At 34.8% G+C, this 14,695-nt stretch overlaps 1 protein-coding gene across 1 annotated transcript; it reads left to right on the forward strand.

The window, feature by feature from the left end:
* Nucleotides 1-1,380: 1,380 nt before the first annotated feature.
* On the forward strand, nucleotides 1,381-14,249 carry LOC136798915 (protein ABHD18-like). Its single transcript, XM_067055585.1, has 3 exons — nucleotides 1,381-1,488; nucleotides 11,802-12,570; nucleotides 12,858-14,249. Exons 2-3 carry the CDS (start codon nucleotides 11,839-11,841, stop codon nucleotides 13,563-13,565), a joined length of 1,440 nt encoding a protein of 479 aa, XP_066911686.1. The 5' UTR covers nucleotides 1,381-1,488; nucleotides 11,802-11,838; the 3' UTR covers nucleotides 13,566-14,249.
* The last annotated feature ends 446 nt before the right edge of the window (nucleotides 14,250-14,695 follow it).

A 14,695-nucleotide genomic window follows, 5' to 3' on the forward strand; every position in this document is an offset into this window, starting at 1 on the left:
TTTTTGCGTGGGTAAAAAATTTTGCGTGGGTCAAATTTTTTGCGTGGGTCATTTTTTTTGCGTGGGTCATTATTTTTTGCGTGGGTCATATTTTTTGCGTGGGTCATTAATTTTTTGCGTTGGTCATATTTTTGCGTGGGTCATTATTTTTTGCGTGGGTCAAAGTTTTTGCGTTTTTCAGGATTCCAGAGTGTCATGGAAATAAACCCTATAACTTTAAGCAAAAAAATAAGATATGACCGTTCATTGCTTCTTTCCTTTCTATTGAATTTTTTCATCCCTTTTTCTCTTGCTTTGAAAAATAAGTACAGCGTCTTTATTTCGTCCAATTTTTCAAATTGGCCTTTAATGTACTTAAATCAAAGAAATTACAAGTGGGGTGGACGAAATAATTGACAACGATTAAACTGTTTAGTAATCAGTCGCCTAATGAATATAACGTAGAAAAATTTTGTCGCCATTTAATTTGTTCTTTAACACTCAAAGGAAACCCAAAAGATTAAAGCGTGCTATAAGAAGCTATAAAAGCTCAGTCAGCGGAATTAAAAATATAAAGCCGCTTGATTGTGTACATATTTTTGGCCATTTATAGGTATATACAAAACGTAACTACAGTATTAATTTTGGACGAAATCTCCCAAAAGGGAAAATTCCACTTATAAAAAGACATTCCCCTGTTGGAAACATTCTTTCCGACCTCGTTTATTGGAACAAATTCACCATATTCAGAAAATACGGAACTGTACAGCTATACAAAATAAACAAAATAAACCAAAACGTGTTATGTAAAACACATCCAACATTTTGGATGTGACCAGTTCGAATTTCAAGGGAAGGCATTTTTTCGAATTACAGAGAATTTTGACCCACGCAAAAATTTTGACCCACGCAAAAAATAATGACCCACGCAAAAAATATGACCCACGCAAAAAATATGACCCACGCAAAAAATATGACCCACGCAAAAAAAATTACCCACGCAAAAAATTTGACCCACGCAAAAAATTTGACCCTCGCAAAAATTATTTTGACCCACGCACCCACGCAAAAAAATGACCCACGCAAAAATATTGACCCACGCACCCACGCAACCCACGCAATTTAGCAGACTCGAGACTGTATTATGTACCCGTGGTCATTTTAATAAGAAGCGTTGCGCTGGAAATTTTTGGAGCTTTTTGTTGATTTTATTTTCGTGAAAGAGGCCCATGACTTTCGTTTTTGAAAAACAACTGTAAATCTCTCAGCTTGAAATAGTTATTGAACCGAAGCACGCCTTCGAATTCGAATTTAAAAGCGTCCCCAAGTTTAAAAACAAGACCTTTTACCTCTTATGCGCTGCCATTTTGAAGCCGTCTCTCGACCGTAAGACGTCGTCCAGTGAACTGGGAGGGTAACGACAGAAGTTGGCGGAAAAAATGCCTGCAGCAGTAAAATTCAACTCAAAACATCAAAACCAACAATCTGCCACTGACAATTGGAAGTAAAGTAAGTTATTTAATCACAAGGGTTAATAGTAGAGGGCCAAGCCTTGGGTTCCGTGACATCTTTTCTACGACCTAGCCATTTTAAGTCTATTCAAAAGAACAGTTTATATTTATTACACAAGATATTTTTGTGAGAGGGAGGACGCGGATATTAGGCCAGGGAAAACTTTTTATGACCAAGGCAAGATAGTGATGCCATAGGCAAAACTGCAAGGGAAATAAGTGGTAGAGAAATAGCTGATTTTCAAAAGTCAAAATAAACGAAAATGATTGATAACATCTGGAAGAGCATGAAATTCTGAGAGTAAGAAGTAGAGCTGTAGAGCGGAGCTGCATAGTTGTATTTTAATGACCAGCCAGGACTTTCATTTGAGGGCTATGCATGTTAGCCTCCACTGATGCAAGTTACCCAATCTCACGGTAGTTTCTAATCCTGATATAAGAATTTAAGCTTCAAGAAGCTTTACTGCATGATATCGCATCTAGCAAAATATCTATTCAATTGAAGACATCACCTGGACAAAGTCAAAAAAGTAAGGTGGAACTCCTTATAGTAGGGGACCAAGCCTTGGGTTCCGTGACATCTTTTCTACCGTGAGTGGTCCTAAATCCGACAGCCCTGCCTAATTCCGACCCCCCAAATAAGGGTTATGAAAAAAAATTCTATGTTTACAAACACTCCTTCTCCAAGTTGAACGAAAAACTATTGCAAGAATTCTCAAAACAAATTCAAAACATCTAACAAGATGGCAATGTCAATAATGTAATTAAAAAGTGTGAGTCGTAAAAGTCTGAATGTAATTACCTTTTATTATCATTTATGATGTTTGACATATTGCAAAAAAAATTATGTTTCGTATAAGAAGCAATTATTGTTAATTATTTGGTTCAACTGGTTTACTGTATCAAATTTCCCAGTTTAGTTGACACTTTGGTATTTTCGTTGCGTCACAGCAAAAAGTTTTTTTTATTTTAGTTTGTATCTTTGAAAGACCACGTCGGATTTAGGCAGGGCTGTCGGATTTAGGACCACTCACGGTACGACATAGCCACTTTTAGTCTATTCCAAAGAACAGTATATTACAAGATATTTTTGAGAGGGAGGACGCAGATTAGGCCCGGGAAAACTTTTTTTATGACCAAAATAGTGACGCCATAGGCAAAACTGCAAGGGAAAATAAGGGGTAGAGAAATAGCTTATTTTCAAAAGTCAAAGTAAACGAAAATGATTGGTACCATCTGATAGAGGATGAAATTCTGAGCAAAAAATTGTATTACAACAACTCTCTGACTAAAACACACAAAGAAATACAGCCGCTTTAAGACCAACTAATTGTCAGCTCTACAGCGATTTGACCTCAGATTTTGTCTTTTGATCGTACTGAAATAGATAAAAGTATTCATCTAAAGTGAAGATTACATTTCAAAATAAAACGATTTCCAAACCAATCTAAAGTCAGTGTCTGCCAACTAAAAATTTCTCTGAGGGGTCACTGGCAAGGAGTTACGACTTCAGACTTTAGATTCCAATTCTTGTATAGGCTGCAACTACACTACCAAATGATCTGTATTACAAATACTTCCAAATGGGTCCATAAGTTGAGAAAATGAAATTATCATCTAGCACGGGGGTTTTATTTTTAATAAAAACAAACTTCAAAATAAAATTGTTGATGAACTTATTACTTAAAATATCACTTACTTACATAAATTTATTTATGATATAACACCCCTTTCTTAAATAAATGGGCTCTTAAAGTCTTTTGTGTTTGCCGCAAGAAGGGAGAAAAATTTAATTTGACCCCCGTTTTTTTCTCTCTTTTTCTAGCTAGTTCCCGCGTGTTAGTGTAGACACAACTTTAATCCGGGGAAATGAAGCGTTTTCATTGGTCTAAAATCACGGATGGTCACGTGACCAGAATTTTTATCCAGGGAAATGCCGTGGCGGCAATGTTTTGCTTTAGTGAGTTTGACTATTTTGTTGTTTTGATTTGAGCGGGCAAAATTTCTGTACAAACCAAAATATGGCTTCGCTGGAATACTGGTTGAAACACTTGTGTCACGTAACAGAAAGCCCTATCTTCACTAGCAACAGGAGGACTATCCTATTTTTCCTTTAGAATTGCTCCACGCTGTGTAGATTGGCCCTTACGGCTTTAGCGAAGTGAGTGCAAGCAAGCGGACTGCATTCTCATATTGAGAATGTAAAACGCTCTAGGGAGACCAGGCCTTAAACCAGAAGATAAAATATCTATAACTAGACTGTGAAATAGTTTACAGCCTGGATATCCAGGCTACTGTACCATTTTTGATTTGATTTAATTGTATTTTAATGACAATCAAATATTCGAATTCAAATTCGCAATTTCAATTCGCAATCGAATATTACCCAGGATTTGCCACTCGATTGCTTCGATTACGTTCCATTGTATTTGATTATGTTCGATTACGTTCGATTGATTTAGATTTTATTCACTTTCGTACGTTACTTAAGCGCTCGGCCGCCCACGCTAAAAAGCTCTAACAGAGTGATCCAATTTAATTCAATCACAGTCAAACTCATCAAACACAATCATAATCGAACAAAATCGAAGATTAATCGAATGTAATTGACAATCAATACCAATGCGCAATGGAACATAGTTAACTATTAATCAAACCAATCTAACCTTACTTAGGATGTAATCGAACACAATCAAATATTACCCAGGAATCGGCCATTTGATTGAGATTTGATTACCTTTAACAATCGAATCGCAATTATTTGATTGTGTTCAATTACCTCTGATTTGTTTGATTGCAATTTTTGTTCAAAGTTGTTCGATTGACATCGCCGCTTGTATTAAATAGGCCAGGGCCAATTGATAGTTTGGTTTGTGTCCTCCCACCGACTCTAAATTTTTGAGAAAAAGTGTTCCACTTTGAGTTGGAAAAAATCAAAAAAATTTTACCTTCTTTTTCAAATGATAACTACTATCTCTGTGGTTCTTTTTAACTGATTGCTTTGATTCTTCTATAAACAACATCCACTTTGCGCACAGAAAATGTCCCGGTGTAACCCATACTTAAAAACAAATATTTAGCACCTAAAAGCAGAGAGTCACAGCTGTATTCCTTTAAGCACACGCTGCGAACAACGCCTTTTAATCTCCAACTAGAAGCTATCTTGCAATCGCGACGTGTGCCTTTGTGGATCTGGGCTTTACGCTATTTCTTTACATTCACGGTTGGATTCCAGGATTGCACAATTGCAGGTATATGTACCACAAAACCCACAGGTACCTCAAAACCAACAATTTCATTTCAGGAGTTCTAGAAAAATCTAAAATGTTTTTATCAGCATAACTTTTTAAGATTATGTTCGCATAATAGTTTCTTTATTATTTAAAACAAAATTGAGCATTATTGATGAGGTAAAAGTTTTTTATCAAGATTTAACGCTAGAAATCTAACTTCAAAGTTTTTGATTTTTTTCAAAAAATGGTCAGATAAGTCACTTGCTATTGACTAACCTATCAATCTTTGGTTTTCTATTACCTCTAGGCATAACACAAATATAGGAAAAAAGTCCTAAGTGCTGTAAGCAATGTGTTTATTTTAATTGCTCTCAAAAAACTCACTTTTTAATTGTGGGTTTTGAGGTACATATGAGAAAAATTGTGAGTTTTAGAATTTTTTGATGTTGAACACAAAAATATTTATCTATTTCTCAAACATACTTCTGGAATACAATTTTGTGAAACATTTTCAAGAAAAACTATGCAAAAATACAACAATAATGTTTAGGATATATAACTCAAAAGCTTAAAAAAGTATGGATATTACATCATATTTACTAAAGCTAGACGGTTTAGTCCTGATACTTTGTTAAACATATTTTCAATTAAATCATAATCTGGAATGTTCATTTTTTTTCCTCGAATGGGAATGACCTTTAATGGCCCAGCTATGATGTCATGAACTGGGAAAATGCTTATATCTGGAAGATGGTCTGGGGTGTTTTCAAGAACAGTGCCACTCCTAACTTTAGGCTTTAGACAGTGTAACTGAATTGAGTCAACAGCGCCATCTTCATCTTTTAAGAATCTCTTCAACAAACGACCAATATACAACCTTTTTGTTTTCTTGGTGGTGTAGATGGCAGCATACCATCTACCAGTCTCTTTTGTTGGCGGTGCTAGGCCTTTCCAGCAATTCTTGAGTTTTTGGATGTTGCTTTCATCATCAGTTTCATCTTCGGACATTTCGCTTCCTTCAGATTCAAATTCCTCACCTTCCTCATCTGAAGACGAATCCTCCTCAAACAATCGTTTAGAGATTGAATGTTGTTTGGTTGGTAATATCATCAGTGGTTTGATTCCATTAACTTTATAGCTTGCTTTGCTGCAAACTGAACGAAGAACCATAGACATACTGGGAACTGCTTTAATTCCAAAGCCAAGCATTTTTGTTGTAAACAGATACATTAAGCTTTTGCATTTGATGAATGTTTCTCTGATCTCCTCTCTCTTCTTCTTTGCTTCTTCTTTTTCAGTTTCCTTCTTCAGTTTCTCATCCCTGATTTCTTTAACCTTGGTTGCTACATCTTCAGCCCTCATTGAGTCGTGTACCTGAGTCACCCTTGTAGTTGTGGTTGCTTTCTTTTCTTCATTTGGCTTAACCAGAGATCCCACTCGGCATGTTTTTCATGATTTTCATGATTTTTGCAAATTTGGCATTTTTCATGGTTTTTAGCATGTTTCGGATCATTTTGGCATGTTTTTCAGAGAAACATTAGGGAATTTTGTTTATATTGTCTCTTCTGTCCTGATATTCAGATTCATTGTTAAAGATAGCTCAAAATAGCACTTTCAGCCCCCCAAAACTCTAAAATTTTCTCACTTGCCCAACCATTGTGGGCAACGTTAAATATCATCTTAAGTTTTCAATAAATACCATTGACAGAAATGTTAAAACAAGGATGTGTCAGGCAGGGGGGTCCATCTTTTCCAATGCTTTATAGGGAGGTAGGAGATTTCCCGAAAAAATGGGGGGTTTAAGATTTTTAGGGGGGGGGGGGGTAAAGTAAAAAATAGGGGGGATAACAACTTTTGGTCAAGACATCTATCATTATTTATATTGATTTAGATATTTGGTATGTGACAACTAAAAAACAAGTGTAATCTTTGCCTGCGGCACCATGTTAAACTCTTTATTTCATATAATTTTTAATACAAATTTCAATGCTTTCGGTTTTGAATGACTGGTGGACTGTCAATAGCACGGGTTCGAAATTTTTTTTAAATAGGGGGATACACATATATATACGGGGATGAAATAAAAATAGGGGGCTTAGATCCCTCTGCACACTATGTTTTTCTCCGTTCAAGCTCTACTTTATAAAACAAGTAGCCAATATTTGGAAGTTTTGTCAAGACTACATGTCACTGAACCACCTCATTATTCTTGCAGGGTTTAGACAGGTCCATGACCTCGGCAAAACACAGGGTTTTTTAAAGCACCAATTTTTAAAATGTTTCTTGCTTTATAGCCCGGGGGGGGGGGGGGTACTTAGGCAAAAATGGATGATGGTTATGTGCGGATGGTAAGGGTCGGTTACCCCTCATTCGCCAACCCTATTACCCCCCCCCCCGGATTATAGCTTGTATTCTAGTGTCTGGATATACATGATTTTTAAATATTTCTCCTTTGGGGCCAACCTTGGTTTTTTCAGGAACAGGGCTCCCTAAGCTAAAATTTGCCTTATGCACATTTTCCTGATTCTTAGTTATATTGTTCCTACATTTCAATCAGTTATTTTCTATTTAGTTTTCCACCCTTGAAAAGACACTTTTTTTGCATCTTGAAAATCATAAACTTTTCCTATTGTCCAACCATGGTGGGCTACATTTTAAATTGCAGCCTTTGATTGATTAATAAATTCCAAGTGAAATGATTTCTACTTATGTTTGTGATATTGAGGCAATTTTCACCAGAGCATAATTTGCAATAAAGAGGCTGTTGACACTGCTGTATAAGTGTTGTATTGTACAAGCTGTACGAGTTATACAGTATATACCTAAATTAGTCAGAAAATTCAGGGAAACTAAGGTAAAATTGTTAATCGATTTCTCACCATGTCTACATCACTGTTTTTAGGTACGGGACTTCGTTGATTTAAATAAATCTACTTTTTAGCATGTTTTTCATGTTTTTCCATTTAAAATTAGCATTATTTAGCATTTTTTTCTGCTCTTTTTGGCATTTTTTCATGCATGTTTTTTCAAAAATGCCAGTGGGATCTCTGCTTAACCTTTTTTATTGTCAGAAGGCCAGGAATTTCCTCCAGTTGGATGCTTCTTTCTGCCATCTCCCTTATCAGGGACTGAGCCTGGTCAAATTTAGCCTTCCAATAATCACGAGAAGCTTTTATTTGTCAGAAGGAGACATGATGAGTGAGTCTGGAGTCGATGTAGATGTTGATGGAGGGATTTCTTCTTGTATACATGCTACTGCTCTGTCAAACTTATCTTGCTGCATGAAGTTTACGCTCAATCCACTTGATGTTATTCCAACCCCCTTGGCACATGAAACTAATGTATCTTTATCTGCCCATTTAGGCCATATCTCTCCCAAGATAGTCATAAAAGCCTCACGATTTATTTTTTGCATGGGATCAAAAAGGGGTTCTTAAGCTTTTCAATATTCATGGTGGAGATTTAACTGTAATTGTGGCACTGTAATTTCAACAACCTCAAATGCTTTGCAAAGTCTTCTTTTCATAGTAAATAATAGTTTCATTTGCTTCAATTAATGCCTAAATTAGTTTGATTCCCTATCCAGACAATGCAAAAAAGTTTCTATCATTTGCAATAAATAACTATGTACGGATGTTTTGTAACTTTCTTGAAAAAAGTTTCAGGTAGAAATATAACGAGGGGAGAAATAATTTGCAAGACTCCCTTGTGGGTTTTGAGGTACATCTATTGTGGGTTCTGTGGTGTAATAGGTAATTATATTGAGACTCACTTATCAACATATGAATAGTTCTACGACAAACTTACCTAGATGTACAGGTGCAAATTTTTACCTTGATTGACCCAGTGGACTTAAAGATATTGTCAATAATATAAATGTGGGTTTTGAGGTACTTATTCAAAAAAAGTGAATTTTTTAAAAAGCAATGATATAAAAACAATCTAACATATATCATTGAAAAATATCAGGAAGAACTCTTTTCATGGGATTCCTCGCACCATCAAACAATTTTCTTGATAAAGGCAGCCCAAAAAATAATTATTTAGGTCAGAAATTTAGTGTTGGTTTTGGGGTACATATACCTGTGCTTGAGGAATTTCAAAAATTGAGGTTTTTGGTGAGAAAATGAAAAAAAGGTTCCAGTTTTAGCTACCGACCGACCGACCGACCCATTTTTCCAAGCTTCTAGGACACGAACCAAACAATTAATTGGCCCTGGCTTTAGTGCATTGTGGCAACACTGAGTTTTATATATAGTTTTTGTTGTGTTTAACTTAAGCCATTCAGTTGTTAATAAATACCGGGTGTGCCAAAAAAAAGTTTCTCTCTTTGAAACAAATTTTCTTGAAATCTTAAACTTTTAAAAGAGCCATTCCTATGCTATTTCATTGGAAAGAAGAAAGATAAACTTTTGATGAGGTCATTTATTAAATTAAATTCATTAGATCAAAAGTTCTGCTCAATCGAATGAAAAACTTACTTTCGGAATATGCTCAAACACGTTAAAAATTGACCTATCAAATTAAACAGAAGCATAATTACATGATATACATCAGTACATTCGTTTTTGTCATTAAAAATGATAATTAGAAATATATTAAAATTTTAAAGAGAGAAACTTTTTTGTGGCGCACCCGATAGTCCTCAAGGAATCGTTTGGAAGAGATCATTCTGATCTCAGTGAAAACCTTGTGTATAGATTTTACCATTTATATATCTTCTTGTTGACAGTGTCCTTTCCTGAAAATTTAAAATGACCAGTGTAGGTTGCCCACTTGAAAACTAGAGTTAATAATGTAGCAACTTGAAATATTAACTATTTCGCTTAACAAGAGAAGAAAAAAATAAATTTCCTACAGATTTTTTACTCCTTTTGCTGTTTGAAGCAATTTTTTCTCTACCTTGTTTGCCCCCCCTGGATTTTAAAAAAAGGATTTTTTCCACCCTATTTCAATTTTCTGGGAAAAAGAATCCCCCTCAACTCTTAAAAGAGGGGAACGGCCACTATGAAATCTTGTTCATAATTTTTCTCTCTATGGTTTACTTTCATACTCTTTTATCATGGTGTCCTCCAGCTTTTTGGTCCCCCCTAGTTGAGGCCGAAATCCCCCATTTGACCTCCCCCCCCACCAATCTTTAAAATTCATTGCTCCCCCAGGAAGGTCTGTAATTATACTTCTACCCCCTGATTTTGAATAAATCTTTTTTTGTCTAGTATATAGTTCTAATAGGTTCCAACACAGGTGGTGAATATTTGAATATTCAATTAAATAAACAACTGAAATAGCTGAAATAGTAATCAAGTCTCAGAAATATATTTATAACATGGGAATAAACCTAATAAAACGAACAACTAGTCTCTTACTGGCCTTACTGAATATGTTAGTCAATAATGAGAATAGATTCCCCCACCAGGCAGAGGACTGAATATACCCCCCATTTGTATTTCTCCCCCCATGAAGCTTGTAATTTTCACTTCCCCCCTAGTACCAAAATCTGATCCCCCCCCCATCTTCCTGGGGGGATGATCCCATGTTTATTATATCGAACTTAAAATTTAAAGATTTAATTAGAGCAATGCTTTTTTATTTGTGTTATGTGAAGTCATTTTCAACAGACCTATATATTTGGACCTACCCCGGTGGAGGTCCTATAAATTAACGTCCGTCCGTCCGTCCGTCCGTCCGTCCGTCCGTCCGTTCGTTCGTTCGTCCGTTCGTTTGTTACCAACTTTTCTCAGGATTGATTCATGGTGCAAAAAATGGTGGTGGCCAAAATGTGACGGAGCCCGATTTTCGAAAAAAAAATCTTTTGGGCAAATTTGGGCCAAAAAACGGCTAAAAAACGGGTTTTTTGGACTTTGTGAAAAATTGGATCATTAATTTTTTCTGATTTTATGCATGAAAGTAGGGTACCATCATAGGTAAAAGATGGCTCAAACAGATTTTTGCAAAAAAAATTTGTTGGCGCAAAAAACGCATGTTTATCTATAAGAATCACTATTAATAAGCATACATCAATGTTCTTAGTCAAATTACTCAATTTTGTTATGAGATAGATGTTTTTTTTGCTCATGAGGGCTTACTTTTGAAGAATATGTGTGTTTAGACATGAACTTTTGGTTGCTTGGCGTGTTTTTATAGAAAAACTGGCCAAATTTGATATTTTTTTATAAGCACATTAACAATTACTTAGGTATTAGCTTTTCTCGAGATTGGCTCTTTCATTCGTTATGATTTTTTGCACAAAGATGCATAACTATAAACCCTCGAATGTGACGGAGCTCGTTTTTTGAAAAAAAATTTCTGAGGTAAATTTCAGCTAAAAAACGGCTAAAAAAAGGGTTTTTATGACTTTGTGAAATATTGGATTATTGTTTTTTTCTGACTTTTTGCATGAAAGTAGGTAAAAGATGGCTCAAGCAGATTTTTGTAAAAAAAGAATTTTTCAGCTCAAAAAACGCATCTTTATCTATAAGAATCGCTATTAATAAGCATACATCAATGTTCTTAGCCAAATTACTCAATTTTTTGATGAGATATGTTTTTTTGCTCGCGAAGTCTTGAATATGAAAGAATATTTCAAGAGCATGAAATTTTGGTTCCTAAACGTTTTTGTTATAAGAAACAAACGACTAATTTTAATAGATTGTCACTATTTGTGTTCTGAATGATTGTTTAATGGTCACACTCACGTAGATATCAATTATTTATAATGTGTTAAATGCATAACCAGGTAGGTCCATAAAAGTATCACTTGTTTTTTGGTAAAATTGTAATCATACTGATATGATTAATTTGAACCTCCTGCTCTACTTGAGTATCCATTGAAATTCAAAGGCTTGATATTGTAAACATTGATTGACACAATTTTGGTTCTATGAATAAAGGCTAATAGTCCATGTAGTTTTTGTGATTACAGAAATTAGAATTTTTAAAACCCTTGTTTAAGGTTAATTGGGATGAGGTAAGGCTCAACTGGTTTTACCAGGGTTTTAAGTCAAAGTTCTTTAAATGAGGGGCTTCTCTATACTAAAAGCTTTTATGTCTTAACCTTTAAAAAATCTTTTCATTATAGAACAAAACTAACACCAGAACAAATAAATATCTTCCCAATGCCAATGGTAACATCAGTTCTTAGAAATGCAAGCAGTGATAAAATATTTCGATCAGCTACACAATACATGACGAAATTTTTCAATCATGGATGGGGAGACATTGAAACATACCAACAACTCAACCGTCTACAAAAGATTGTTTTCGATAAAAATCAGATGAAAGATGTTTATCACTTTTTACAAACTGTCGACATCAAATTGTCGAAAGGGCAGAAACTTAACTCATGCATGACGGTATACAAAGGAGAATTTAGATCACCCCTGGCATCGCTTGCTCCAAAGATGCTTCCTCTGGAAAGTGAAACTGCGCATTTTCAGCTAGTCATTCCTAACAACTGGAATACACAAAAACCTCTAACCATCCAACTTGCTGGAACGGGCGATCATTTCTTTTGGCGTAGAAGACAATTCATGGCTGCACCACTTGCCAAAGATTACAACATAGCATCAATCATTCTTGAAAATCCATTTTACGGATATCGCAAACCAAAAAACCAAAGTAGATCAGCTGTCAACCATGTATCAGATATCTTTGTAATGGGTGCAGCTCTTATGTTGGAATGTTGTACGCTATTGTTTTGGTGTGAAGAGCAAGGTTATGGACCCCTTGGAATTACTGGTGTCTCGATGGGTGGTCACATGGCAACTATTGCAGCTTCTGGCTGGCATAAACCGATAGCCTTGGTACCTTGTCTTTCATGGACATCTGCAGGACCAGCCTTTACTGAGGTATCTTATGGTTGATTTTATGGTAACGTTTTGTTATAACCAAGGGTATTCTTGGATCAGTTTGGATAAGAATAAGAGTAATCTATGCGGGTTTTTTTTTTTTTTTGAATGACATTAACTAATGGGCTAAAATTCAAGGCATTAATTATATTGTGATTTTTATTCAACATTTTTATTTAGGTACACTTTTTTAAAATTGTATAGGTCATCAGATCATCACTGCAACAGTGATGGATAAAAAGTGTTGGATAGAGTTGATAATATTTATTTTATTAAAATTTTAACAGGGTGTCCTTAGTCATGCTGTGTGTTGGGATGTGTTAGAGAAGCAACTATCAACAAATCCAAAATATAATGAAATGTTACGGAAAGACGAAGCTTTTAAACAGATGCTACAAAATCATTACATTGAAAACGCACTTTATGGTAATGATAATCATCCACCAGCTCCAAAAAGTGATTCCACGGCTGCTACAGAAACGTCTGCACTGTCAGGCATGTATAACAGTGTAACATCATTATTTTCGAATGTCCAATTAGGCCAATACTTTGATTTAAAAGGTAAAAAGATCGGTCCCTCTTCTTTGGAAATGGATTTAATGAAATATCTATACACCGTACCACAGTTGTATAATTCAACTACGAAATATTTCAATTTTGACCATCTGAAAGAATTGATATGGCCGTACGAGAGTGAAAGTAAGCAACCTTCTAAAGAGACTATAGACTACATGACTGCTATCATGGATCAAGCTACTCATTTAGCGCATTACAATAGACCACATGAAGATTCTCCAATTATCTTTGTATCTGCTGAACACGATCGTTACATACCAAGAGAATGTTATAAAGTCACACCAATGGATGTTTATGGTAACCATAAAACTGAGGTCCGAACCATTGATGCTGGACATGTTTTGGCAATCATTCAACATCATGAAGAATTTAGGGACGCTATTAGAGATGCTTTTGTTAAAATGGGTTGCACTTTCTAAATTATATCCACTCTCATAATTTCTCTTTAATTTTGTTTGTTTGTTTTTTTCTTTTATTCTCGTATACTCATTTTTTCAAATCTATGAGATGGATCTCTACAACTTGCAGCCTTAAAATCTCTAGTAAAACTATCTAATTATTTTAAAGTCAACATTACCATTTAGGTTCAAAATATTATTGGTTTGTGATTTCATTAGATTGGATGAGCGTGTTTTTTATCAAAAGAATGTTTGTTATATTGCTAAAAAGGTTTTTTATAAATATGGAATATTGTACACTAAAATTTTTATTTTTTCTTTGCTTTTATTAAATGTCTTTGTTTTGTTTTATGCTAATACTCAACATTAGGTCATACCCCTCACAGTTATTGACATAGCACACTAAATCTTTCAGAAGAGCCCTTTGATACAAATGTTTGCTCGTAGATTTTAAATACAAGATACTTTAAATTTTATTCGTGTTGAATTTGATGTATTTGGTGTTTTTATAGATAAATACTTTTGTTATTGAAAGTGTATTTGTTATTTGCAAGAATTTTTTAAAAATCAATTTGTGATCTAAGGAGTTTCATTGTAAAACCCAGTATTTGATTTTATTTACCACATTTTACTCTTATATTTACTGCCCAAAAAAAACATAGAGAAATAGATATTAGTATATTGTTGCTTACAATGTAACTATAATGATTAATCACATCCAATTTTCTATTCTGTCCTCCCAGAAAATGCTTCTGAAATCCAGGTTGTTTAGTTTCCATTGAAATGAAGAAAGAAAACATACCACAAAAGATTTACCAGTTTAGCTCCTAGATGTGCTAAAGCTTTTTTCATATCAGTGCTGAGAAAATTTTGCAAAATTTGAGCAAATTTGAGCAAATTTGAGCGAAAAATCGACCCTTATGGTGCATTTTCTTGAAACTTTTTGACCATTTTCAGGCAAAATATGGTCAGGTTTTCGAAATTTTACACCCTTAGAGTGCAATTTTTCTCATCTTTGCTGATTTCGACCCTTACAGTGCACTTTGGGAAGCTTGAAAAATATATCCTTAAGGGCTGCACGTATGGTACATCTTTTACCTTGAGTGCCCCCCCCTGCTTGATTATAAAAGATAGTTTCCTTTGTTCATATT

The sequence above is a fragment of the Clytia hemisphaerica genome, unplaced genomic scaffold (assembly GCF_902728285.1).
Source record: "Clytia hemisphaerica strain Z4C2 unplaced genomic scaffold, Clytia hemisphaerica genome assembly, whole genome shotgun sequence".
NCBI classification, from domain to species: Eukaryota; Metazoa; Cnidaria; class Hydrozoa; order Leptothecata; family Clytiidae; genus Clytia; species Clytia hemisphaerica.

Excerpts from the sequence above, each read along its gene's own strand:
- LOC136798915 (XM_067055585.1), top strand. The coding sequence starts at position 11,839 with ATGCCAATGGTAACATCAGTTCTTAGAAATGCAAGCAGTGATAAAATA. Across the intron at positions 12,571-12,857 it reads CAGGACCAGCCTTTACTGAG|GGTGTCCTTAGTCATGCTGT; the intron begins GTATCTTATGGT and ends AAATTTTAACAG.